This window comes from Felis catus, chromosome D4, assembly GCF_018350175.1.
Source record: "Felis catus isolate Fca126 chromosome D4, F.catus_Fca126_mat1.0, whole genome shotgun sequence".
NCBI lineage: Eukaryota > Metazoa > Chordata > Mammalia > Carnivora > Felidae > Felis > Felis catus.
The window spans coordinates 18230693-18258242 of NC_058380.1; the positions used below are offsets into that span (position 1 = coordinate 18230693).

At 45.0% G+C, this 27550-nt stretch overlaps 1 protein-coding gene across 12 annotated transcripts; it reads left to right on the plus strand.

Moving 5' to 3' along the window:
• Positions 1–27050, plus strand: GCNT1 (glucosaminyl (N-acetyl) transferase 1). Of its 12 annotated transcripts, none has more exons than XM_045042923.1 (6): positions 1–147; positions 990–1107; positions 11420–11591; positions 20071–20188; positions 23220–23335; positions 25228–27050. In XM_045042923.1, the coding sequence occupies exon 6, from the start codon at positions 25372–25374 to the stop codon at positions 26656–26658; it is 1287 nt and encodes a 428-aa protein (XP_044898858.1). In that variant the 5' UTR covers positions 1–147; positions 990–1107; positions 11420–11591; positions 20071–20188; positions 23220–23335; positions 25228–25371; the 3' UTR covers positions 26659–27050. The 12 variants fall into 12 exon arrangements, with proteins under 12 accessions (XP_044898858.1, XP_044898861.1, XP_044898859.1 ...); XM_045042926.1 differs by having other exon boundaries at positions 25268–27050; XM_045042924.1 differs by having other exon boundaries at positions 20099–20188.
• Positions 27051–27550: the final 500 nt, after the last annotated feature.

Genomic DNA, 27550 nt, shown 5'->3' on the forward strand with positions numbered 1-27550 from the left:
TGGCGGGCGGGTTCCGAGCCCCGTGGCCGGGAGGCGCTGTCGGCCAGCGCGGCGAGCGCAGCTCAGCGCCCGGCGGGTGCGCGGCGGGCTTGGGGTGCCGCGCGGTAGCGCACCCTCCTGCGCCCCAGCGGCCGCGGGCTTGCGCAGGTAACCGACTCTTCCACCTCGCCAACTCCATACCGGCAGCCTCGATCTCCTGCTATGGCGCCCGGCGGCGGGTGGAGGGATGGGAAGGATGTGAGGGAGGGAGCCGGCTCTCACCCCGGGCGGGGGGGGCTCTCGGGAAGAGGAAGCGGAGGGCCGGAGGGAGCGGACGCGCGGTGGGAGTGAGGCGGGAGCGTGTGCACGCGGGACGCCTTCCCTGCGCCTTACTCCTGGTCCGATCCGTGGAACCCGGGGAGAGGACTCCGGTGCCCGCTGTCACCTGGAAGCCACTTTTTCCTGCCTTCTTTCCCCCCTGATCCGGGTAGCGGGTAGGAACTGAGAAATCGGAGTTGGCTGCAGCCGAGGGTAGGCAGAGAGCGAACAGTTAAGTCGCTGCCGTCCCTTGGGTGCCAGCAGCTCTAACTTGATTTGATGCTCCCCGTAGCCCTGCGAAGAGGCATCATTACCCCCCCGTTTTACTGATGAGGGTGCCCACACCGGGATGAGAAATGACTCGCCCTGGGGCAAGCCACTGGAAAGGAGACGCCAGTGGGGGACTCGGAAGCCCCCACGCTTCTCCCTCTTCTCCTGCTCCCTCTCTGTCCATCGCGCGCGGATCTAGGAAACTCGCGCTGCTGGGTCTGTTAGGGAAACAGGTGATTCTGAAACACATTCTAGCCCCCCTCCTAGGCTTTTGGGGTATTTGGGGGGGGGAGTTGTTTTGTTTGGTTGGTTTGTGTTTCGTCACCTTTTTAGCACCCAGTTTCTGAATCCTTTCTTCCAGTTTTTGGTTATTAGCTTTTTGAGGTGGAAGGATCCTCGCTCACAGCCTTTTCTGCTTGCAGCGCTTTCTTTCGATGCAGAACGAGCCCCAGGCACCCCAGCAGGCCGCACGCTTCTCTTTCGCGGTGGATGAGGTCGCCTGCAGATCCAGGCTGGGCCTTATGGGCTGCCCAGGCGGAGGTGAGTTTTGTAGCCACCTGGCAACCTCGGCGCCTTTTGCTTTCTTTCTTTCTAGAGGGAAGAGAGTCTTCGTTTTACAAATAGTAAGACAAGAGGCCAACTTGGAAGGATATGCGGGGTTGGCAGAAAGCAGTGGTTCCTAGCGATGAGAACAGGCCACGGGGATTGTGTGGCCTGAATTTGGTGAGTGGTAGGTGAGGCACCCAGTCGGGGACTGGTCCCCTGCTCTGGGCATTCTGTCCCCCTTTCAGAGCTGTTCTGAAAGGCAGATTTGTTTTGGAAGGGAGGGGGAGGGGCGAATGGGTTTTAGAGATCAGTGTAAATTACCTGCTAGGAGCCCAGGCGGTTCCAGACAGGCTCCCCTGCCGGGGAACATGGTAACAGATTTCACTTCTGGCAAAAAAGAAGAAACACTGAGCTCTATGGATATCTGCTCTGGCTTCATGGACTTTCCCCCCCCACACGTTCAGGATGGTAGTTTCGGGAAACTTTGAGTTCTTAGAAAGGGCGAACTCTTCCATTTTAAAAGAACAATGTAATAAACTGTGTGTTTACTTTTACAAAGTTTTTATTGGTAAGTGGAAGGAGTTGAGTGTTCCATTTCATGGTGAGGGTTTGAAGGTTGCCTCCAGGTTGTTCTTCGGTGACTGGCTCTGGGAAGGACCTCCTTAGCCTGGGCCCCAAATCTGCCGTGGGTTTCATCCTTCTTTAATTATAATTCATCCTTGACTGATTATAATACTGCTTCCAACCACAAGTTGCTTTTTTTCCATTTGTAACTTAGTTGCTTAACACTAAGAAAAATGTTGTCCCTGAGAACTTTCCACTATGTACAAAATCACCTATGTGTAGGGACTGAACGATGATGATGGACGGGGGAGTTAAGGGGGCCTTGGTTAGTTGCGGGTGACCTACAGTGGACCTGCTAAAAAAAAATCTGTGTGGTGTGGGTATTGACTGTTCCCTACCCGTAACCATGCAGGGATTCTGGCCCAGTGTGACCAAACCTTTCTGCCCACCCGTCAATAGCTGAAAAATCTTCATTAAAAAAACAATTGTTTTTAATGTTTATTTATTTTTGAGAGACAGAGTGCAAGTGGGGAGGGCAGAGAGAAGGAGGCACAGAATCCGAAGCTGGCTCAAGGCTCTGAGCTGTCAGCACAGAGCCTCAAGTGGGGCTCGAACCCACAAACTGTGAGATCATGACCCAAGCCAAAGTCGCCCAACCAACTGAACCACTCAGGCGCCCCTTCATTTTTTTTTTTTTTTTTTAAGCGAAACCTGATTTACATATTGGCTCTTTTTTTTTCTTTTTTAAAACCCAAGAAATCAAGTCAGATTTGGTTCATGCATCATTCATTGTTAGATCTTAGAAACTGCTCTACCTGGTGATTGCGTTTTTCGGTGAATGAAAAATTCTGACCTATGATGGTATCGTGCATTTGCTGCGGAGTGCGGTGGTGCGAAACAGATGAATACTGTTGAAAAGGATTTCTTCTGATTCTGTGTCTGTTTTCTATGAAGTATGGGGGTACTTCAGCTGCACCGAGGAGTTAAGGAGTCTTGTATGGGCCAACCAAGGAATTGTGTCACTATTTGTAAGAGTCATTCTAATGAAAATTTATTCATGGTTCTAGTTCAGAATGTCAAATGCCTAACTCCCTGACTTATAAGAGGAGTTCCCAGATGACTGTTCATGTAAATCATGTGTGTTTCTCTTGGGGGCCTATCTGTATTCTTTTTTTTTTTTTAATGTTTATTTATTTTTGAGAGAGAGAGAGAGACAGGATGAGTGGGGGGAGGCTGGGGAAGAAGGGGACAGAGAGAGAGGGAGACACAGAATCCAAAGCAGGCTCCAGGCTCTGAGCTGTCAGCACAGAGCCCGAGGTGGGGCTTGAACTCATGGCCCGGACCGTGAGATCATGACCTGAGCCGAAGTCGGAAGCTCAACCGAAATAGCCACCCAGGTGCCCCGCGTATGTGTATTCTTAACCACATTGGCTTTGGATGCCTGGCTTAGGGTTGTCGTGCTTCCTTGCTGCCCATCTGTGGCAAATGCTATGGCTGTTTAGAACAGTGTTTCTCAAATTTGACATTTTTTGGCCAGTTAAGCTTTTGTTGTGGAGATTGTACTGTGCATTGTGAGATGTGCACCAGCCCCCCTGGTACCACCCTCTGGATGCCGACAGGCTCCTCCCTACAGTTACCACAATCTGAACAACTCCAGCGGTTGCCACATGTCCCCTGGAGGACAAAGTTGCCTGGTTGAGGAAAAGAATGAGCCAGTTTTGGAAGTGCTGTAGCACTTAGGAACTACGCTATAAATACAATTAACTTTTAAGCTTCTAGTGACTAGAGAAGCTATGTGTAATGTTTAAACAAACATCTGCATTTTAAAATATTCTTATAATAACAGTGACTAAACTGGTGTTCTTGGTGAACAGCCACACATGTCCTGCCAGGATTTGTCTCCAAGGAAGGCTTAAGTGCAGTTGTTAAGTCTCTAAAGTTTAAACTCGTGAGTTCCACACCATCAGCACGGGGCTTTAACTGAATCGAGGGGCTCTAACTTAAGGAACCATGAGATGGGACCTGAGGCGAAATCAAGAGTTGGAGGCTTAACCAACTGGGCCACCCAGGCGCCCCATGTCTTTTAATTTTTTTAAGGTGATAAGATGTCAATGAACCACGCTTGTTGATTTGGAAATTGACCCAATCCCTAATAGAACTCCAAGAAAAAATTCTACGCAAGAATTTTAATAACGAGACTTACTGTAGATCATGTTCAGAGGAGAATTTAGTTTTAGGAAACATTAAAAGCTTTTAGCTAACAGCAATAACAAAGACAACCATATATTTCTGTAGTCTGAGAATTTTTTTTTCCCCTTGTGTTTATTTTTGAGAGACAGAGCATGAGTGGAGGAGGGGCAGAGAGAGAGGGAGGGAAAGGGAGAGAGCGGAATAGGGTGGTGAAACCATTTATGGTGTTCGGGAACCCCGGGAGGGGAGCAGGTTGGCATGAGGCTGGGAGGGAAGGGAGTTCCATTCAGACGGGTTTTGCTTGTGAGACATCCCACTGGGGACAAGGAATTGGCATCTGGAACTCATGAAAGAGATGGGCTGCGGGGCGCCTGGTGGTTCCATCAGTTGAGCGTCCAACTCTTGATTTCAGCTCAGGTCATGATCCCAGGGTCATACATGTTGGCAGCTGTTGCATGTAAATAATCACTGTGTATAAGAAAGATCATTTGAGGAGGGGTATGGGATGACAGGAGGAGGCACTGACCTGGAGAGAAAAACCAAAACAGACATAGAGGACAGGGAGGAAATATGGGGACTGTGGGTGTTCTTTTCTTTCTTTCTTTCTTTCTTTCTTTCTTTCTTTCTTTCTTTCTTTCTTTCTTTCTTTCTTTCTTCCTTTCTTCCTTCCTTCCTTCCTTCCTTCCTTCCTTCCTTCCTTCCTTCCTTTCTCTCTTTCTCTCTTTCTCTCTCTCTTTCTCTCTTTCTCTTTCTTTCTTTCTTTCTTTTCTTCCCTCCCTCACTCCCTCCCTCCCTTCTTTCCTTCTTCCTTCCTTCCTTCCATTTTCCACTAGAGATTGGAGAGACTCAAACAAGTTCTGAGGTTGCTGGCAAGTTCCTGATGGAGAGGGAGAGGCCAAAGATGTGGGAGTGAGAAATACTTGAAGAATGAGCGGGCCAGGTTTCAGAGAAGGCAGAAAGCTCTTCGATTCCATTACACAGGTTGGGGGATTGGTCTTTGATGGAAGGAGGGAGGGAGGGGTTGGATAAGGGGCCTCAGATTGGAGCTCTCTGAAGGAGGAGGCAAAACCTGCTGGGTAGGGAGTGTTTGTGTGTGAAGCCAGATATTCCGTCAGCCAGTATTTATCAAGAATTTTCCAGTGCCCCACATTGTGGTAGGGTCCTTGGACAGTATTGTAAATAATGTTGATTGCCACTGTGCTTAGCCCTGACAGAATAAGAAATAGTCTTTGTCCTTGGTTCCTGACCGGAGCTCTGGAATTTCCTGAGAGATTGGGAGGAGAGGAATGTCTTTTGTTATTCATGGAAGCTCTTTTCCATACCTGAGTTTATGCTCCTGAGGTAGCTTAGGCATGGGGGCACCTAGGTGGCCTTTGAGGTAGCTTAGGTGTGGGGGCACCTCAGGATGGGTCTGGTCGCCAGCCAGAACAAGTAATTAGAGAGCTGAAGCTTTTAGCCCCAACCACTGTCCTCTGGGAAGACGGGAGGGGCATGCCTAGATACTGGGCTATGAAAACTCTGGATCCACCCAATTTGGAGAACTTCTGGGTTGATGAACACCTCGAGATGGCGGGAGGAAGGGGAGTCCACCAGGAACCCTCAAGGTAATTGTGAAGTTTCACAGTGACAGGGAGAGTGACTGCTTTTCAAAAGAACTGCGGCTACAGAGACCCATTCTGGAAACAGCTGCTGGGAAATGTTTTCACCGCTAACGTAAACATGTTGCCAAGAAATACGGTAGATTTCGTGACTGACCAAAACTTCTTTTTTTTTAATTTTTTTGAGAGAGCGTGAGGGGGGAGGGGCGGGGGGGGGGACAGAGGAGCCGAAGGGGCTCCGTGCTGACTGGCTGAGGGCAGCAAACCGGAAGCGGGGCTGGAACCCACAAGTCGTGAGGTCATGACCTGAGCCGAAGTCAGATGCTCAGCCCACTGAGCCCCCCGGGCGCCCCTCAAATCTCTTAAAAAAAAAAAAAAAACCCTTTAGAAACTTAGAAAAGGAATTGTCTGACAAAATCTTTCAAGTGACGACGATCCCTGGGTTTTGACCCGTTTGTCAGATTTATAAAAATGTGATGACACCCAGTGGGGGGTCTGCGAGGACAGTTGATGTGAGAACTACCAGCTGAAATTCACCAAAAAAACCCCTTTTTATAATTGGTGGGTAGATTGAACACTAAGTATCAAGAATCAGGGAGCGGAGCTGTGAGTGTTCTACTGTGTTCCCCAGCCTATCCCTGTCACCCCAGACAGCCCTTATTTTTTTTTATTAAAAAAATTTTTTTTTCTTAACGTTTATTTATTTTTGAGACAGAGAGAGACAGAGCATGAACAGGGGAGGGTCAGAGAGAGAGGGAGACACAGAATCCGAAACAGGCTCCAGGCTCTGAGCTGTCAGCACAGAGCCCGACACGGGGCTCGAACTCACGGACTGTGAGATCATGACCTGAGCCGAAGTCGGACGCTTAACCGACTGAGCCACCCAGGCGCCCCTCCAGACAGCCCTTACAATGTTAGAATACACAAGCTTGGAGCGTCCTTCAAAGTGCTCTATCACAACATCATTGACCAAGAGATTTTCAAAAATTAAACAGATTTAGTAATATATTGCTTTCACTACAAATATTAATAACAATTCATCTTTTATGCCATAAGTGACTAAACGAATAGGCTTTAGTCCTCCTCTCCCCGTCTTTCTTGTTTTACAATGTGCAGAATTTATTAGCGCAGTAGGGTGGCAGGGTTGTTTTGGTTTTTTTTTTACCTCAATACCTGGGATTTGTCATCTCACCCCTTTGAGGAGTGAAGAGGCGGACACAAAATAAGCAGCAGGCAGAGGTCTTTGGAGTATAGGATCAGAAAGCAAGAAGAGTATGAGCTCTCTTCACAGAGGGGGGGGGGGGCGTTGGAAAGTGAGTGCCTGCGACTATAGGGGAGGGTCCTTGTTTTATGAGGTTCTAGTCATCCCCCTCCCCTTCCTTCCCCCAGGTTCCTTCTCAGGTTTTACTCTTCATTGGCTTGACGCCTCTAGGTGCTGGGTGGTCCATTCCTGATTGGCTCGTTCCCATTGTATGAGGGGTGGTCTTCGGCCCTAAGGTGAGGTTCCCGGTGGGTCACTGGTCTTCTGGTCTACTGATTTTGAGTCAGGTCTTGTGTCAAATTCCTGAAGCAAGCCTGAGGGGGAGTAGGTGGGGTCTGTTACGTTCTTAAGAGGAACCTTACCCCTGAGGGGGTTTGCTGTGGTCAGACATTCCCAGCCTTGTTCCAAAATGTGTGTTCTTCCCTACCTGGGGACTTGAGGTCCTGATCTTTTCCTTCTCTGCCTATTTTATTCTGTCGTTTCCTATCATAGTAGTACACGAAATTTTTTCAGAAAGATACATATATCGATAGGACTTTACTCAAAGGTTTTACTCTTAGTGTTGGTGCGAAAAAATTTACAAGCCTATCACTGACAGTGGAGTCAAAGTGGGGCTCCCCCCACGGCAATTTGAGAAACCGATTTCCTTATAAGACTACCTCTTCCCCATGACGTGCTCCTATAATTCATTCATGGAGAACAAAATTGCCACTAGAGCTCAAACTCTGAAAAGCAATGAATACAAAGTGTATGTGTCTTGCTTCTCTCGAAATGTGTACATTCAACTTACTTTTAGATAATCCACTTTAAATGCTTTAAAAAAGAGAGAGAGAAGAAGAAGAAGAAAAGAAACTTCTGGAGTGTTGTGGCCAGTGCTATGCTCTAGGACAGGTAAATGCATTAAGTCATTTCAACATAGGCCATGTGGTTCTTGACTCAAGCCGTTTTGGGTCTTTTTGGTAAGCAGATTGGAGAGGGCTACATTCTCCTCTGCAGGTGAAGGTGAGGGTTCAAAACCAAGTCTTGAGTCCATTCTGCCCCGTCTGGGGACTCTGACCGCATCTCCCACAAAAGGCTCATTTGGGGTAGCAGCAGGATTCAGCTGATCACCGGGTTGCAATCAAGTAGTCCTGAGTTTTCTGGAATCAGTGGTGGGACCCAGGAATGCGCCCAAGGCACTATCCTGGGCTAATCGACTTGCTGGGCTTGATTGTCCTTTTGATATGCGTGCAGAACGCACCTCTGGGATGCCCCAGTTCATCCACAGAGTTGGAACACCCCCGATCTCATCTTTGCTTAGTCTTTTCTCATGTCAATCTCGTTAAAAGTCATTAAGTTCATCCAGGAAGCTTCATTTCTAACACCATTGCTAATGAACAAAACACTTGGTTTACAACAAAAATTCCGGAAGTAGTAGCTGCTCCTGGAGTATGGCCATCCCAGGAGTGAGTCCCTTGTAACCTCCCCAGCCCCAGGGGGCACCCTCAGAGCTATTGTTTCTAGCCCGGCTGGCTAGCTGTTCTGGAAAGTTCCTTTCAGCACTATAATGGATGCATTGTTCCCAAAATAGGTTTTTTGTTTCTGTTTTTGTTTTTGTAATTTATGATATTTATTTATTTTTATTTTATTTTCTATTTATAAAAATTTACATCCAAATTAGCATATAGTACAACAATGATTTCAGGAGTAGACTCCTTAGTGCCCCTTCCCCATTTAGCCCATCCCCCCCTCCCACAACCCCTCCAGTAACTCTGTTTGTTCTCCATATTTAGGAGTCTCTTCTGTTTTGTCCCCCTCCCTGTTTGTATATTATTTTTGTTTCCCTTCCTTTCTGTTCATCTGTTTTGTCTCTTAAAGTCCTCATATGAGTGAAGTCATATGATTTTTGTCTTTCTCTGACTACTTTCACTTAGCATAATACCCTCCAGTTCCATCCACGTAGATGCAAATGGCAAGATTTCATTCTTTTTGACTGCTGAGTAATACTCCATTGTATATATATATATATATATATATATATATATATACACCACATCTTCTTTATCCATTCTTCCATAGATGGACATTTGGGCTCTTTCCATACTTTGGCTATTGTCAATAGTGCTTCTATAAACATGGGGGTGCATGTGTCCCTTCGAAACAGCACACCTGTATCCCGTGGATAAATGCCTAGTAGTGCAATTGCTGGGTCGTAGGGTAGTTCTATTTTTAGATTTTTGAGGAACCTCCATCCTGTTTTCCAGGGTGGCTGCACCAGCTTGCATTGCCAGTTCCCAAAATAGTTTTTAACTATAAAGACCCAACCTATAATTTCCCCCAGAAGGCTCCACCTATAACCTTTGTGTGAATTCCTTGAGATCAGGGAGACACATTTTTTATGATTGTGTTTTTCCCCCAGAACCTAGGATTCCGTTTTGTGTAATAGCTGCCTGGGTGTGGAATTAAATTGAGTGCATTCGGGTTAGTAAACCTGAAATACAGTTTCTGATTTTGGAGGTCTGAAAAAAGTTACCTGTAAGAATAAACTAAAGATTTGAACGTTGTCCAGAGAAGAGAAAATATAAATAATAATAATAATGAACAAATTGCTAGTGTTTATTAAGGGCCCATCTGTCAAATATAAGTTTTTGACTTATATTTTTCTTTATGAAAACTCTAAGGTACACATGACCCTAATTCAATCAAATGGCCGAAAACTACTATTCTTCTCCTTTTTTTTTTTTAATGTTTATTTATTTTTAAGAGAGATGGAGAGAGGGGGACAGATCTGAAGCAGGCTCTGTGCTGACAGCAGTGAGCCCGATGCGGGGCTCAAACTCCCAAACATGATCATGAGATCATGGCCTGAGCCAAAGTCAGCCGCCTAACCGACTGAGCCACCCGGGTGCCTCTGTTCTTGTTGTTCTCATTTGTTATTATTTTTACCAGAGAAGAAGCCGAAGCCTGGAGAATTTAAGAGCTTACAGGAGTCTGAGTTAGTGGGTGATGACACCCAGTTTTTGAGCTGAGCAGTCTGGCTTCAGAGCTGAAATCATTGCTACTAAACTGTCCTTCTTCTCCCATGTAAACATACTCAAGAGAAAATATTGAGCCCCTGGTAATCAAAGAAATACAAAATGAAACTCAGTGATGTAGCATTTTACAGCTGGGATATTGACAAAAATAATTACACAGTGGATGAATATGTGGTACATAGTTAAGATAATTACATAGTAAATGTAGAGAAAATGGTGCTCAGATATTATGAGTGGCAGTATAAGTGACTATAGTCCGTTTGGAAGGCAGTCAAGAGCCACAGAAACTTGGAAGTTTTGATCCAAGCATCCTATTCCTAGAAATCCTTTATAAAGCCAAGAGAAAACACTATGTGTATCTTCAAAAGAGTTCATAGTTCATGTTCATAACAATATAATTTGGAAATACCCTTAGTATCCAACCACAAGACACCTACTAATTGTGGCAAAAACAATAAAGACTCTCTGGTGTCCATTAAAAAAAAAAAATGAAAAAAAAAAACAAAAACAAAACCAGAATAGGAAATTGAATCCCAGATGCTATGACATCTACTCACAAATATAAGTCAGTAGTGTCCCTGGACAGGCATCAGAAGGGAATACGAAAATGATGTGTAACCGGCCTGGAACTCTAAGTAGCTTTTTGTTTGTTTGGAAAGTGTCTTTACTGTAATGCTTTGCGAGCCTGTTTAACCGGAGCTTATGTTGGAGGATTTGGGCCATTTAATCTCAGTTTGCAATTTTGAGTGAAAATTAAAGACTTAAACATTCCAAAGGTGCTTGAAAAAAATACCCCTTCCCCCAAACAAAAAGAGGACCACTGAATCTTTTCGGGTGTGTGCTTCTCAAATTTGTCCAGTGACCACTGACAATATATTTGGAGCCTTGTTTTTTAATGGGTTTATTCTGTACAGACTGGAATGCAGCTTATCTGGATGCTGTTTCATCTCAAAAACCTTTTTTTTCATGTTATTACGTAGAGAATTCCCTCATTCTTGGCTTTGGCAATACCTTCGAATTCAAGAAAGATACCTAAATGTAATCTGGATACAATGAAAATGTTGGATAAAGTTTGCCACTCAAATTTATGCACCTGCTTTTGAGGGAGTGGTCAGATCACTTACCACATTGGGTATCTGATGTTGAAGAGGTTGCTCTGCTGTACCTTAGGGCTGAAGCCTTCAGAAGAAGAGTTTGTCTTACTGACACCCACAGGAACATTTGGAAGGTTCTGGGGCTCCTTGGAAGGTAGGAGGTAGGGCAAGGTATGGTTCGAAGCAGTTAAAACAACTGGACCCAGGGTTGTTCTTGGCCGGAAAGTGAGACTGCTCTGTTCCCTCTGCCTTTGGGGAGTCGGCCCTGCTGGTAAACTGGAGCCAATGACCTTAGTCAAGGCAGCCTAAAGCCTCAGTTTCCTTGACTGTCGAAGTGAGAGGGAAAGTAGCAGTTCCAGGGTTGCGTAACTCTTCTCGTGAACAATCTCCTTAATCCCAAAATAACTTCCAGGGTAAAAGTGCCATCAATTTTAAAATCTCCTTTGTAAGGAAATGAAACCACCGCTGTAGCGAACACGTAGTTCATCAAGTGCCTGTCAATTTCAGACGCTGTTAATAACATAAAAAAGAAAGGGAGTCCTCGGACTTGTGCAAGTACAACCTGATTGGTACTTTATCTTGCAGCGGGACTTCCCGGTCATCGTCATCCTCCGCTCCCCCAGCTCAGCCTGGCCGGAGTTCGGCTTCCCCAGGCCCTGTCCACCGCCCACCTGCTGAGGAGCAGCAGAGTGCTGTGTCACTCAGGAGTTGGGGACCCCTGACGCAACCCAACCGCCCTCGTGCGCTGTGCAGAAAGGTAAGGTCAGTGCCGAAGATCGGATGAGCACCGCGCGGTACGAGGCCAGTTCTTTGGGGTTTCTTTATAGAGACTCCATCTGTCAGACCACACACAGGGGGTTTCAAATTCACGGTATGCTCCCCAACGCACCGTAACTGGGAGCATCTAGATACTGTACTCTGGTTTTCTTATCTGGAAAAGACTATGAGCTTGAAGGTACATTTAACAAAAGCATCCAAGGCATTCATTGCTGTACCTTTCGTTGAGGGAAAGAGGAGATTTTCCTTTCTTTTTTTTTTCTTCCCTCCTTCCTTTCTTCCTCCCTTCCCTCCTTCCTTCCCTCCCTCTCTCCTCTTTCTTTCTTTCTTTCTTTCTTTCTTTCTTTCTTTCTTTTTTTCTTTCTTTCTTTCTTTTTCTCCCTCTCTCTCCCTCTTTCTTTTCTTTTCTTTTCTTTCTTTCTTTCTTTCTTTCTTTCTTTCTTTCTTTCTTTCTTTCTTTTTCTCCCTCTCTCTCCCTCTTTCTTTCTTTTCTTTTCTTCCTTCCTTCCTTCCTTCCTTCCTTCCTCCCTCCCTCCCTCCCTTCCTTCCTTCCTTCCTTCCCAGGGAACTTCCTTCCTTCCCTCCCTCCTTCCTTCCCAGGGAACAGCATGAATAGATGGGGTGGGCTAGGAGTCTGAGACTAGCCCAGTTACCAGTAGCTCACTGACGATGTGCATGGACCAGTTACAGAGACCAGGTTATGTGGAATTTCATGCTAAAATGGGAGATGATGGTGATGACACCTCTTCTGTTTATGGAGAAACTACCACATACTAGTCCCTGTACGAAGTGCTTTGTAGGGTTTTCTAAACACCACCAACCCCATGAGGAGGGCATTATGACCTCGATTTTTCAGATGAGGAAGCTAATAACACTTGGAGAGATTAGGCAGCTTGCTGAAATCATGCATTAAGGCGTGACATAGTTGCGGGGCACCTGGGTGGCTCAGTCGGTTGAGGGACCAACTTCGGCTCAGGTCATGATCTCATGGTTTGTGAGTTCGAGCCCTGCGTCAGGCTTTCTGCTGTGAGCACCGAACCCTCTTTGGATCCTCTGTCCGCCTCTCTCTCTGCCCCTCCCCTGCTCACGCTCTCTCTCTCTCTCAAAAATAAATATTAAAAAAAGAAAAAGGACATGACATAGTTGTGATTTATAGTCCCTCCTGTTTGAGTTCACACTACTGTTTTTCTCTGTGGCTGACTCTGTGAGCGAGTGACATTCGATTTCAAAGAGGGGACGATCAACTGCAATTTGGGAACAGGACCACGTGCTAGAGGTTGAGCTGGACTTTAACATGTTGAAAAGAGCACTTCTCATTTCTGCCAAAGATTAACTTGATATTTTTCTGTATGATAGAGAATATCTACCCTGACAATTGTGATTAGCAGGCCAAAAATCCAGACATATGTTATGACCTGGAATTTTAGGACTTCCTTTAAAAACAAAAAGGAATCTAGTATTTTGGAATTAGAACTTCTGGTCCTGGGAAGTATTTAAAGCCTGGAATATTTGAAATCAGGATTGTTCAGAAAACCCTTGACACACGGGCTGTGTGACGAGCAGGTGGGACGGAAACCAGGGCCAGTGTTAAGATGTCTCTGCTAGAGAATTGTTCTTGATGTGTGGCCCAGCCAGCCATGTGCTCTCTGTGCCCTAGTTTTCTCATCATCCAAATTAAGAGCGGACAAAATGAACTTGAAAGTGCCTTTCAAATCCAAAGTTTCGTTTCCATAACACCGTGGTGGTCTATTCAATATTCTAAACCACCTAGGATTAGATTTAAAAAAAATGGAAGAAAAAAGTTTACTACTTTTCAGTCTGGAAGTTTGAAGTGAATAATAAGATCCCTCACGCTTGGTTTTGGTCTGCAGTGGTAATGAGGTGAAGATTCCTTTTTTACAAATGTGTGGTGCACGCACGTGCATAAGTAGATATATTTCATTTAAGTCTATCAAGGTCTGCCTCCACAAATGAACTCTGCCGCCTTAGTGGACCTGTCTGTCCCATTTCAAAGTTAGTTTAGCCCTAAGTCCTGCATTCAGGAAAGTGGGATAACACTAAAGATGTGTAGGCAGTCTTTGAGAGGGGGGCGGACAGATGATCATTGTTCTTTACCTTCAAATTTTCATGACACTAACCTACAAAGGTTTTTTTGTGTTCGCACAACCCGGGTTCACTCCTCCCAGTGCTCTCCTAACATATGTTCCTTCATGCTGTGTCTTCTCTTAATTTAAAAAGCCTCTTTTGGGGCGCCTGGGTGGCTCAGTCGGTTAAGTGTCCAGCTTGGCTCAGGTCATGACGTCACGGTTCTTGAGTTCGAGCCCCACATCGGGCTGTGCGCTCGACTCCTCTGTCTGCCTCTCTTTCTGTCCCTCTCCTGCTCGTGCGCTCTTTCTCTCTGTCTGTAAAAAATAAATGAGCATTAAAAAAAAATCTATTCATTGTTGTGGTTTACCACATTGAGAAACACACTTCTTGTAATAGATTTTGGAAAGAGGTCTTCAGGGCTATGGGACATGAGGGGCAAACAGCTATTATCTCTCACTTTCCTTTTCGTTTTAAAACTGGGTTTGCCACACATCACAGTCTCTTCCTTTGCTTCAGGCTTTCAGATGTGTTCTCTCTCCTTTTTCCTACTGTCTGAATCCTACTCATCTTCCAAGATTCAGGTCAGCTGTATTCGAGGAAGCCTTCTGGATCCTTTCTTTCCTTTTTTTTTTTTTTAAGTTTATTTATTTTCAGAGAGAGAGAATGAGCAGGGGAGAGGCAGAGAGAGAGGGAGAGAGAAAATCCCAAGCAGGCTCTGTCAGCACAGAGCCCAAAGTGGGGCTTGAACCTGCGAAGTGAGATCATGACTTGATCCGGGGCTTGAACTCGCGAACTGAGATCGTGACCTGATCCGGAACCAAGAGGCAGACCCTTAACTGACTGAGCCACCCAGGTGCATCTGCTTTCTTTCCCTCTTGGTGGATTTACAGCTTTCAGTTAGTTCTGCAGCAGAGACCTGGGCGCGGTGCATCTGGCCAGCCGAGGCCTCTAGGCAGAAATGGTAAGTTTCAGTTCCTCTTTCTGGCATCAGCTACTTAAGGGCTTGGTTGTGCCTCCAGGGGAAGAAGCAATAGGGAGAAGAGTGAATGCTATTTCCAGCAATGAATGAAGTTCACTGAAGTTCATAGCTTCGTCCCACAATAGTATAGTGAATAAATGAAAAAAAATCTATAGACCTTTTCATGCCATTAATTCAGGTGTAGAGAACCCTTTCTTTACCTCTTCCTTCCTTCCCTTCTTTCTCTCATAGGTGATCACACAGATGAAACCTATGTATAATTTCATCTAAAATCAGCAACAGGTCATTGAGAAACTTTCATTAGTTATGCTATATAATTTAATTTTTTTTAATGTTTATTTATTTTCTTGAGAGAGAGAGAGACAGAGCACGAGCAGGGGTGAGGCAGAAAGAGAGAGGGAGACACAGAATCTGAGGCAGGCTCCAGGCTCTGAGCTGTCAGCACAGAGCCCGACATGGGGCTCGAACTCGCAAACTGTGAGATCATGACCTGAGCCGAAGTCAGATGCTTAACCCACTGAGTCACCCCCTGAGGTGTCACATTAGCACAAGCTCCTGAGACCCCAACAGTGTCTGCTCCTCCAGACTGGCCAGGAAAAGTTCTTGGGGTGCTCCAAGCTTAGGAGCATGATTAGAAACACCAAGCTCCACAGTTTCGGTCACCATCTCCCAGAGTTCGTTCCAGAGTTTTCTTGGGGTCCAGCCACAGAAACACAGGCAATAGGAAACCTACTATGAACAGCTCTGGACCCCATTTCTTGTGCCCTCTTTCCACACAAAATAAGATCTTACAACTAAAACACCAGATGGTGTGACTGAAGGAGAGGGCTGAACCCAGCGCCCCCCACCACCGCAGGGCCAGGCACAGAATGTGGCACAGAGAATTATGTCTGTTGAGCGAACAGAAGGCTCTTTCTCGGGAAGCCCTCTGACTTCTGAGTCGGTAAGCATCTGACTTCTGCGCAGGTCATGATCTCACGGTTTTTGAGTTCAAGCCCCGCATTGGGCTCTCTGCTGTCAGCACAGAGCCCACTTCAGATCCTCTGTCTCCACCCCCCTCTGCCCCTCCCCTGCTCACTTGCATGCGCGCTCTCTCTCTCTTTCTCAAAATAAATAAATAAACTTAAAAAAAAAAAAACCCTTAAAAATAAAATGTGACACCTCAGAAACCAGAGGTGACAGGCGAGGTTCCCTCCGATGAGGCCATGGACGCACAGGTGGAAGAACCCTACCCCGAATGGCAGGACATGGCCTTGGGGTCTTAGCTGCTTCCTGCCCCTTCCCTTGGCTGCTTCAGGGTGGCGCTTGGTCACCCTTGATTGAGTCGCCATCCTCTGAGATACTTGGACCGACACCTTTAGCATCGATCACGATAGTGGGTATTTTGTTCCTGTCACGGCAGCCTCTGGGTCACGCCAGGACGGTCCTTGGGAGTTTGTGAAATGGAGCCCAGAGGAGTCTCCAGTGGGACTAGAGGCCAACTGAACTGAGACCATCCTTCCTGCAGTGGAAAGACAATGGCTGTGGACCCTGCTTTGACCTTCTGGCCGTTTGTTTACGCACGTGTTATGCGCACGTATATGTTTTTAAGAACAAAAAACCATTTCCACTACTCAAAATGGTACAGTAGGCAACAGGTAGAGAGAATTGTTCTCCTGTATAATAGTGTTGTTCGGACTGAAGCCAGAACTACCGTGGTGGAAATTGCCGAGAAGAAAGGAGTTTACCTTTTTGAAATCCACCCTTTCTTCCTTCCCGTTGACTCACCTGTCAGCTCTAACCTTACCCGAGGTTAACAGAGCTAACGAGTGCAGGGCCCTTTTTATCTTGCCCCTTGTCTCGGAGTCTTGAGAGTAATGAGAGACTCAAGAGAAAAATCCTGATCGTTCTTAGGGGTGTGTACATATGTATACACATATTCACATAAATCCGCTAAATCCTTCCACTTGGAGGTCTAAATAGGTTACGTCATAAATTTTTAACAAAACCTGTATTATTCCTTTCTCCCTCCCTCTTCCTGCTCTGCCTTTTCATTATTACCATTAATTATTTTAAAAAGAGTTTAGGAGAATAGAGCCTGAGCCACAGGTAGCTCGTTTCTTTCTTCTGTTTTTTTTTTTTTTCCATTTTCTAGGTAGTGATACTTAGCTAAATTCACTGAAACTAGTCAGTGTGTGATTGGGATGAATGTCAGCTTTTGGAATTGGTTTCTTTAAAATACGGAGTCGTGCGCTAGTCATACTTAGCTGTTAGTTTTTACATTGTAAGGTCTTCTCCCGTTTCCAAACTTAATTGCAAACCGAAATCTACCTTTGATAATCAGTGGTTTCTGGACTTCCTTTACACATATCTCCCTACGTACTTACCCTTGCGAAAACAGCCCCCCACTTCTTCTGTCTCCTCATTACCATTGGGAGAGGTGATGGATGAGATTGAACAGGAGGGGTGGTAGATGAGATTATCGCTTGGAGCAACGACGTCACCTAGAGCCTCTCCCACGGGCAGGTATGTAATGCTGGGCAAAGCACACAACCCATTGCTTTCAATGACCATCTTTCCCGTTGCTCTGTGCTCCTATTAAGGTTTCATTGGATCTCGATTGGACGGCTAGTGTGTACATTAAGACTGATGCCCGGCAGAGCTAAGCCACAGAGCACGCCGATTGCTTTTTTCATCATTGCGTGTCTCTGATTTCTTTGGAATCAATAATTACCACCCCCAACCCTCCCATCATTTGCTTTGTTTGCGAAGTACTTTGTTTACAAGTTCACTGCCCAAACTCTGCCTGTAGTTGAAATCGGTGTTCAATATGCTTCTTCCCTTCATGTATTCCAACAGTTCCATCTAGAAGACCTCTCTCCTGGGGCCTTCTGATCTGCCCCAGCCTGTTAGGGTTGTCTGTTGGCCTGTGACATGGCCTAGGATGTTCCTTTACTATCATCCTGGGATATACCTTTTCTGATTCTTATACCTTCCCCCTTCTTAGTTTATACTTTAGGTTTTTTTGTTGGTGTTGTTTAGTTTCTTAAAGTAAACTCTACCCCCAAAGTGGACTCGAACACACAACCTCGAGATTAAGAGTTGCACGCTCTACCCACTGAGCCAGCCAGGCACCCCTATACTTGTTTTGATGGCGCTTATCCTCCAGTAATTTCCTGAGATAAAGCGCATAAAGGTAAATGTTTTGCGAATTTCCGTGTCTTAAGATGTAAAGTCTTTTAATTTACCTTTAATTGACTTAATAATTTATCTGGTTCAAAGAATTCTCATCTGGAATTGTTGCCTTCAGCATTGTTGAAGGTATTCCAAGGAGTTTTCAACCTGGCAACCATTCTTTGTGAGAAATAATCTTCAGCCATTTAATTAATTGCTTCCATGTTTTTGTTTTTTTTTTTCTGTTTTGCCTTTCTGGAGGTCCTGTTATTCAGATAGCTGATCTCCTGGTCTGGTTCTTTCTCTAAATGACTATTTTTTTTTTTCCCTCTAATTTCCCCACCAGTTGGTTCGCCTGTTTGCTTAACTCCCTGAGAGTTTTCCTCACTTTATTTTCCAGCACTTCTATTGAGTTTTTCAGTTTTTCCTATCATGTCATTAATTTTTTTAAGAGCTCATCTTCATTTGCTAAGTGTTCTGTTTATGTGGTTTCTTATTTTTTTCTAGTCCCTGCTGTGAAGCAGACCTCCCCAAATGTAGTAACATAAACATTTCCATTTTTATTTTTTGCTTACACATTCTGTGGGTCAGGAATTCAGATAAGACTTGAGTGGCTAAGAGCTGATGTCATCCGGTGGCTTCTTCACTTACATGTCTGGCACCTGGGCTGGGATGAATGAAGGTTAGGTTCATCTGGGACTGTTGACTTGGGTACCATGGACTCTCCATGTGGCTTTTTACAACAGTGAAGCTGGTTCTTCAGGGAAGTTTCTGGAGAGCAGATTTTCCAAGACCACCAATTGGAAGCTGCATAGTTTTTTGTTTTTTGTTTTTCCAGTAGGCTCTACACCCAGCAGGGAGCCCAACTCTGGGCTCAGACTCACAACCCTAAGATCCAGACCTGAGCCGAGATCAAGAGTCAGATGCTCAACTAAGCCACCCAGGTGCCCCAGAAGCAGCATGGTTTTACGTGACCCAGCCTTGGTGGCCATACAGTGTCACATCTGCCAAACTCTTCTGGTCAATGTAGTCATGAGGTTGACCAGATTCAAGGGGAAAGGAATTTTGACTGTTTCTTGATTGTAGAATACAAGGTCATACTGCAAAAGAGCATATGGGGTGGGAGTGTTGTTTTGTCTGTTTTCAGGCTATATAATCTGTTTTAATTACTGACTGGTTGAATGCAGTATTTTTTCCTATCTCTCTGAGGACATTATTATTAATTTTCTTCTCCATATACACAATCTGTTTTTGAACATTTGGGGGAAATTTCCAATTTAAGCAGCATATTTAAGGCTTGGCCTGGTTGGATTCCCTAGTAAATAAACTCCTGCTTTGGCTTGGCTGTCCAAGTGCTGGGAACTGATAGCTGGAAATAGGGAAGGATATCTCAATACCTATTGTCTTTGCGTTCACTTAACCCCACTGTTTCCTGGTTGGAAACCCCACTTTCCATTAGGCCTGGTGTGCCCCAGGCTGCAGAAATGAAATCTCGGGTCTTGGCCGCTGTCAGGGTAGAGACCTAACTGTTCTTATTTTTTTATTTCGTATTTTTCTAAAGTTTATTTATTTATTTTGAGAAACAGCTTGTGTGCAAACGGGTGTGGGGCAGAAGGAGAGAGAGAACCTAAGCAGGCTCCCGCTGTCAGTGCAGAGCCCAAGGTGGGGCTCGATCCCCAAAACTGAGATCATGATCTGAGCCAAAACAAAGAGCTGGATGCTTAACTGACTGAACCACCCAGGCCCCCCAAGACCCAACTGCTGTTGTCTTCTTAAAGTTTATTTATTTACTTTGAGAGAGACAGAGCGTGAGCAGGGGAGGGGCAGAAGGAAGGGGAGAGAGAATCCCAAGCAGGCTGTGCGCTGTCAGCACAGAGCCCAGTGTAGAGCTCGAACTCACAACTGGTGAGATCATGAACCATAAGATCACGACCTGAGCTGAAACCAAAAGTTGGACGTTTGACCGACTGAGCCACCCAGGTGCCCCAAGACCCAGCTGCTTTCAAACAGCTGCCAGTCAATACTATTTTGTTGTTGTTGTTGTTGTTTAAGCACTCTCACCCCCTATTGGAATCTGCCACCATTTCTCTGACACTTTTGAACACCCTGTAGCATAAATAGAGCTGATTCTTTCCCTATTGTCAGTCAGCCTGGGATTGTTGGGTCTGTTTAATCAGTTCCCTCTCGACTGTCTGCTTTTCCAATTTGACTTGCTGCCTCCTCTCTCACTCTCCCTAAGGTCATTGTTGTTTGTCCTCCTACTCCAGTGAGAACTTCACTGCACCCCAATCCTGACCAGTTGGAGTTGTTCATTTTCTTCTGTTGGAACGCTTCTAGAGACTGAACTGTTACCTCGGGTGCGTTTGACCTCTTTCTTCTTGTCCCCTTCCTTGACCAGCTCTCCTTAATTAGTATCAGCATCATAAAAGGTCAGAGTTTACTTTCGTTATTTATAGACCTTAATGTTTTTGTGCTTCTTGGTTTTAATTTCAAAAAGGCACGTATTAAGATCTATTGCCGTTAGGTCCTGGCTTTCCTTCTTAACATGGTGGAATTATTTTCTTCTTCCATGTCTTCTTTTTTTTTTTTAATTTTTTTTTAACATTTATTTATTTTTGAGACAGAGAGAGACAGAGCATGAACGAGGGAGGGTCAGAGAGAGAGGGAGACACAGAATCCGAAATAGGCTCCAGGCTCTGAGCTGTCAGCACAGAGCCTGACGCGGGGCTCAAACTCACGAACAGTGAGATCGTGACCTGAGCTGAAGTTGGACACTTAACCGACTGAGCCACCCAGGCGCCCCTTCTTCCATGTCTTCTTAACTTGTGTTTTTCTACTTAAAAACATTCATGGTCGGGTCCACAAGGAAGTCTTCCCTTTCAGGAAAGGCATCCATATTCAAGGGAGAGACTTTCTGTCTCTGCTAAGAGACTCTCATCCCTGCTAAAATGTTTGCCGGGTTCTTTAGTAGACTCTGGGTGAGGAAGTCTTGGTGTGTGTTTGGGTCACATAGCAAAATGGCAGATTAGGGGCATCTGGGTGGCTCAATCGGTTGAGCGTCCGACTTCAGCTTGGTCACGATCTCATGGTTTGTGAGTACGAGCCCCACTTCAGGTTCACTGCTGTCAGACTGTCCGTGCAGAGCCCGCCTTCGGATCCTCTGTCCCCCTCTCTGCGCCCTTCCCCACCTTGTGCTCTCCCAAAAGAATAAGTATTTTTTTTAAGTGGCAGATTAAATGTAAATGGACTAAGATCTCCAATCAGAGATCAGCAATATCGATTTTTAAAAAGTAATCCAACTATAGGATATCTCCAAGAGACATGGTTTAGATTTAGAGACACAATTAGGTTGAAGTAAAAGAATGCAAGTATACACCATGCAGACAAATACCCAAAAAGAGCTAGGGTAACTATACGAATATCTGACAAAATGGACTTTAAAACAAAAACTATTAGAGACAAAGAAGGACATTTCATAATTATGAAATGGCTAGAAGGAAGAACGTCAACAAGAAAACTTGAACTATAATATAAACCAACTAGACTAATGGACATCTGTAGCACAATTCACCCAACATCGACAAAATACACAGTCTTCTCAAGAACACACAGAACATTGTCCAGCATAGGCCATTGTCTTAGACCATCAAACAAACCTAGGAACATGATCACTATGTTGAAAGGTGAGCCTGTGTTTAGCTTTGTAAGAAACGACCAAACTGCCAAAACAATTGTACCATTTTGCATACTTGGAGCTCATTACCCCTCTTGAGTGCGTAGATCAGTTTTTTTAAATCAAATTGGGGAAGTTTTCGGCATTATTTAAATATTTTTTTCTACGTCTCCCCTGTTTCCTGTCCCCCCCGCCCCCACCTTTTCTTCTGCACGTTCTACTGTGCACCTGTTAATATGCTTAATAGTATCTCACAGGTCTATGAGGCTCTGTTCATTATTCTCTCTCTCTCTCTTTTTTTTAAGATTTATTTTTTGGAGAGAGAGAGCATGAGCAGGGGAGGGATGGGGGGCGGGAGGGGGGAGTGCAGAAACAGAGGATGATCGAAGCAGGCTCTGCAATGAAAGCAAAATGTCCAAAGCAGGGCTCGAACTCACTGTGAGATCGTGACCTGAACCAAAGTCGGGACATTTAACCCATTGAGCTACCCAGGGGCCCCCTCTGTTCATTTTTCTTGTACCTTTTTTCTTTTTGTTCTTCTTTTGTTTCTTTTTGTTCTCTCACTTGACCTCTGCTCAGTTCCACTGGTTTTTTTCTTCTGTCAGCTCACACCTGCTGTGGAGCCCTTCTAGACACTTCTTCAGTTCAGTCATTGTACTTTTGAATTCCACATTGCGGTTGGGTTTTTTCTTTATAATTTTTCTCTCTATTGAGATTCTCAGTTTGGTTAAATATCATTCTCATCCTTTCTTTCAGTTTTTTGGTTCTTTGAACATACTTCTAATAGCTGACTTAAAGTCTTGAAGTCCAATGCCCCAACTTTCTCAGGGACAGTTTTTAATTGACTGCTTTTTTCCTGTATCTGGGCCAGACTTGTGTGTTTCTTGCTGTGTCTTGTAATTTCTTGTTGTTGTTGCAAAGGGACATTTTATAATATGTTAACTCCGGAAGTCAGACCTCTGTCCAGGGACCCTGCCCAAGCTTTGTCATTGTTGCCCTTTTGTTTACCGACTTTTCTAGTTTACTTTTCAAAAGTTTATTTTCTTTGTAGTTCTTTGTAGTTTCTCTGTTCATTTAGCTTAGAGATCAGATCGTTTAGTGGTTGCATAGAGACTGCCTCAAATGTCTGAGCCGGGAAAGGGTAGGAACTGCTTAGTGGCATCAGTTTGTTTATATGACCTGATGTCTCAGCGGTTGCGATGCTTAAGTATTTTAGCAGGCTCCCCCCCTCCCCCCCCACCCATGTTTCTTGAATACAGGTCTGGTGTCGGGTGGTGGTAGAGGAGATACTTGCAAGAAGATGAACTAAGCCGCTAACTCAATTACAAGGTTGTCTTTAATGGGCCAGTGAGCACAGATATCTTCCGGTGGGGGGGCGGTGGGGGAGGGTAAAACATATTGGATTTTCCAATCATATTCGACCATTAAACTATTCCTTGGCACCCACTTTGGGACGTGCTACTAGAGGTTTTTTTTTTTTTTTTTTTTGGAAAAGCTTGACCCAAATTGCAAATATTTTCAAACTTGAGCCATATACAGCAAGCATTAGGAAAACAAGACCGGCGGGAAAGAAATTTTAAAAGCGAAAAGTGAACCAGCCATAATTTGGAGAAACAAAAAGTGAATACGTAGGATTAGTTCACCAGCATGCTTATGTGTATGTATACTTACATGTGTGTTACATCCCTTCACATATTTCCTTTTTCGTGTCACAGATTTTTTAAAAAGCCTCGTGGGGCATAGCACCATCGCTAAATGCCTGGTACATTTAAGAAGCCCGACTGCGGGAGAGGCCCTCTACAAACGCTGTTACCTGGAATCTGAGAACTAAGTAAGCCAGACTTTCTTTAATTCTAAATGGCAAAAAAAAAAAAAAAAAAAATCTAAATACTTTTCATAACGTTATACTAATAATGGCCAGTTGTTTATTTTTATTTCTGTTGTTAATATTCACAATTTATTTGCTAACTAAATATTTAAAAGTTCTAGTGTTAATCTAGTCTTTTAGTTAGAACTTTTAGTTCTAGTGCTAACTGGTCTTAAAAAACAATTTCAAGAAAACAAAACCCAGTTTCAGATCTCTAACTCTGATATGGAGACGATCAATATTATTTGACTTTCTTTGTTAGAACAGTAGCACTTGGGGGCGCCTGGCTGGCTCAGGCAGTAGAGCATAGGACTCTTGATCTCGGATTGTAAGTTCAAGTTCCACGATGGTTGTAGAGATTACTTAAAAAAAAAACCTTAGGGGCACCTCGGTGGCTCAGTTCATTCAGCATCCAGCTCTTGATTTCGGCCCAGGTCATAATCTCGCGGTTTGCAGGATCAAGCCCCAAGTCAGGCTCTGTGCGGATGGCATGGAGCCTACTTGGCATTCTCTCTCTCCTTCTCTCTGCCCACCCCTACTACGTGCTCGCTGTCTTTCTCTCCCTCAAAATAAGCAAGCTTTCAAAAATAAACAAGTAAAATAAAATCTCCAAAGAAAAAAAGATCAGTAGCCCTTATTAGTTATAGAAGTGATTGCCAAGTTATGAAATTGATCTTTGCAAACAAAACATACTTGGTAATCCTTGTAAACATAATAAAAATGGGCCGGGTTCCTCGTTGGAATCTAGACAAAAGGCCTGTCATACGTTATCGTTTGTATACAACTTGTTTTTCACAAGCCTTAATCATTCTAACCTGTGAAAAGCATTGCAGGAAAGGCAACCGTGTCCCTAGTTTGGACTGTGTGTGTCCTCTCTTCCTGTGGTCCCGTGGTATGGAACTAGGAGAGGTGTTCAAAACAGGCCCAAATCGGGCCTTTCTGGTTTAGTTTGACAATTCAGTGGACTTGTTTTTCCCCCCGTGAGTCTTTAAAGGTCACAGCTATTTTTGAACTTCTCCTTAAGAGCCCCTCCAGTCCCAAACTGGTGAGGAGCAGAGTGGAGCTGATCTCTTCACATATTTGGGGCCGGGGGTGCCACCCAATGGACATCGATGGGTGTGTCGGGAGGAACCCAGATTAGTAATGATTTCAAGGCAAAGGGTGCTAATAAAACTAAGAGGGGAGAGCAGGAACTCACCTCACCAACTGTGGAGAGAGAAAATAATTATAGCTTAGGTCTTCAACTCTGATTTGTACTTCAATATTCCTGAGAGGTAAAATGTTTATTATAGGACATTCTAGCACGTCTTTATACATAGATTTTTTTTAGATTTTATTTTTAAGCAATCTCTACACCCAACATGGGGCTCGAACTCAAAACCCTGAGATCAAGAGTTGCCTGCTCAGGGCGCCTGGCTGGCTCCGTCGGTTAGGCACCCGACTCTTGATTTCCGCTCAGGTCATGATCTCGCGGTTAGTGGGTTCAAGCCCTGTATCCGGCTCCGCACTGCCCATGCGGGGCCTGCTTGGGATTCTCTCCGTCTCTCTCTCTGACCCTCCCTGCTCACGCTGTGTCTCTCTCTCTCTCTCTCTCAAAAATAAACAAACATTAAAAAAAAAAAAGTTGCATGCTCTACCGACTGAGCCAGCCAGGCACCCCCCCCCCTTGAATTCTTTTTTACTAATCTAGTATTAATATTACAGACGGTGTGTTTCTTCTGACACTGTCCTTTTCCCCTAATTGGCCAATTTGGTTCTATTTTAAATATCTGACCTAGCCAAGAGGATGGTTTTTAAACCTGAGAAGATGTCGGCAAAGACCACGTTTATATATATTCCTTCTGTTTTTCTTTTAGCGCCATTCTCCATTTCAAGATGCCTTTGCTGTTTTGACAGATGCAAACTGACCCCTCTCGAGGCCACGACAGAAGGGGAATCATGACCGTTTGAAGCCTGGAAGACTGCCCTCAATTAAGGAAAATCCTCGATCATTGTCTGAAATGCTGAGAAAGTTGTTGCGAAGGAGACTTTTCTCTTATCCCACTAAGTACTGCTTCTTGCTTCTTGTGTTTTCCCTAGTCACCTTCTCTGTTTTAAGAATTCATCAAAAGCCCGAATTTGTAAGTGTTGGGCATTTGGAGCTGGTTGGGGAGAATCCTAATAGTAATATCAATTGTACCAAAATTTTACAGGGGGATGTAGATGAAATCCAAAAGGTACAGCTTGAAATTCTAACGGTGAAATTTAGGCAGCGCCCTCGGTGGACAACCGGCGACTATATAAACATGACCAGAGATTGCAATTCTTTCGTCAAGAGGCGCAAATATATCGTAGAGCCCCTTAGTAAAGAAGAGGCGGAGTTTCCCATTGCGTATTCTATAGTGGTTCATCACAAAATCGAAATGCTTGACAGGCTCCTGAGGGCCATCTATATGCCTCAGAATCTCTACTGCATTCACGTGGACAGAAAATCCGAGGATTCCTTTTTGGCCGCGGTGATGGGCATCGCCTCCTGCTTCAGTAACGTCTTCGTGGCCAGTCAGCTGGAGAGCGTGGTGTATGCCTCTTGGAGTCGGGTGCAGGCCGACCTCAACTGCATGCAAGACCTCTACAGGATGAGTGCGGACTGGAGGTACTTGATAAATCTTTGCGGCATGGATTTCCCTATTAAAACCAACCTGGAGATTGTCCGGAAGCTCAAATCGTTAATGGGTGAAAACAACCTAGAGTCCGAGAGAATGCCATCCAATAAAAAAGAAAGGTGGAAAAAGCATTATACAGTTGTTAATGGAAAGCTGACCAACACAGGGACGGACAAAATGCACCCTCCTCTTGAAACGCCCCTGTTCTCAGGCAGTGCCTATTTTGTGGTCAGTAGGAAGTATGTGGGCTATGTGCTAGAGAATGAAAAGATCCAGAAGTTTATGGAGTGGGCCAAAGACACCTACAGTCCGGATGAGTATCTCTGGGCCACTATCCAGAGGATCCCCGAAGTCCCAGGCTCACTGTCCCTAAGCCAGAAGTATGACATGTCTGACATGCACGCGATCGCGAGGTTCGTCAAGTGGCAGTACTTTGAAGGTGACGTCTCCAAGGGGGCCCCCTACCCGCCCTGCAGCGGGGTCCACGTGCGTTCTGTGTGTGTCTTCGGAGCAGGTGACTTGAACTGGATGCTACGCAAGCACCACTTGTTTGCCAACAAGTTTGACACGGACATTGACCTCTTTGCCATCCAGTGTTTGGATGAGCATCTGCGGCATAAAGCCCTGGAGACGCTGAAACGCTGAATCTTCATCATAGGCAACTTGAGAAGTAAAACCCATGCGTGAGACGAGACGCACCCCATCTGATTCTTCTGCCTTGTTCATACACGTCGGAGAAACTCTAGGGGGCGCCCTTGGGGGTGGGGACTCCCAACTGTGCGTATCCTCCAAGCTCTGTGGTTTCTCCGGAGCACAGCGGGCTAGAAAGGTTATAGCATCACATGTTGACCTAGCGTTAGCATGGGGCCAGGACGGGCGCTGAGTGGCCCGGGTGGCTGGGGAAGAGGCGGTGCGAAAAACAGCCTGTTAAAAGAGCTCAGGGACTTAACAAAAGGATTTCGTCTGTGCCAAAATTACTTTGAGAGCTTTAAATACGACAGTTTTCTTGATCTGAATAAATTTGTAGCAACAACCAATTGTAAGGATATAATTTATCTTGCAGGATTCATTCGGTGACCTAAGGAGTTTGACTTTAAGTGATCGTTGTAAATAACTTTGTCGTAACATTGTGCTGTGTGTGTATCAGTATGTGTCATCTCAGGGAACTTGAAAAAGGGGGCTTGATTGAACATGAATATTTCTGACTAATTTTCCCTTCCAACAATGTATAGATGTTTTTTTTAAAACAAGAAAGTGATGATGTCTAGTTTAGTTGATTCTGTGAATCATCTTAGCTTATTAGAAAAAAATCTCTTAGGTTATTTAAAAAGTTAAGATATCTTTGTTGTTCTAGTGTCTACAGAGGACACTTTAGTTTTTCCAAATATTTTTCTCTACTTTCTCCCCCCCCCCCCCCCCCCCCCCCCCCGCCCCGGTCTCCTCAGACCCCGCTATCAAGCTGTACTGAATAAAAACTTGTTTTCAAGGGCGCCTGGGAGGCTCAGTTGGTTGAGCGCCCGCCTTCGGCTCAGGTCAT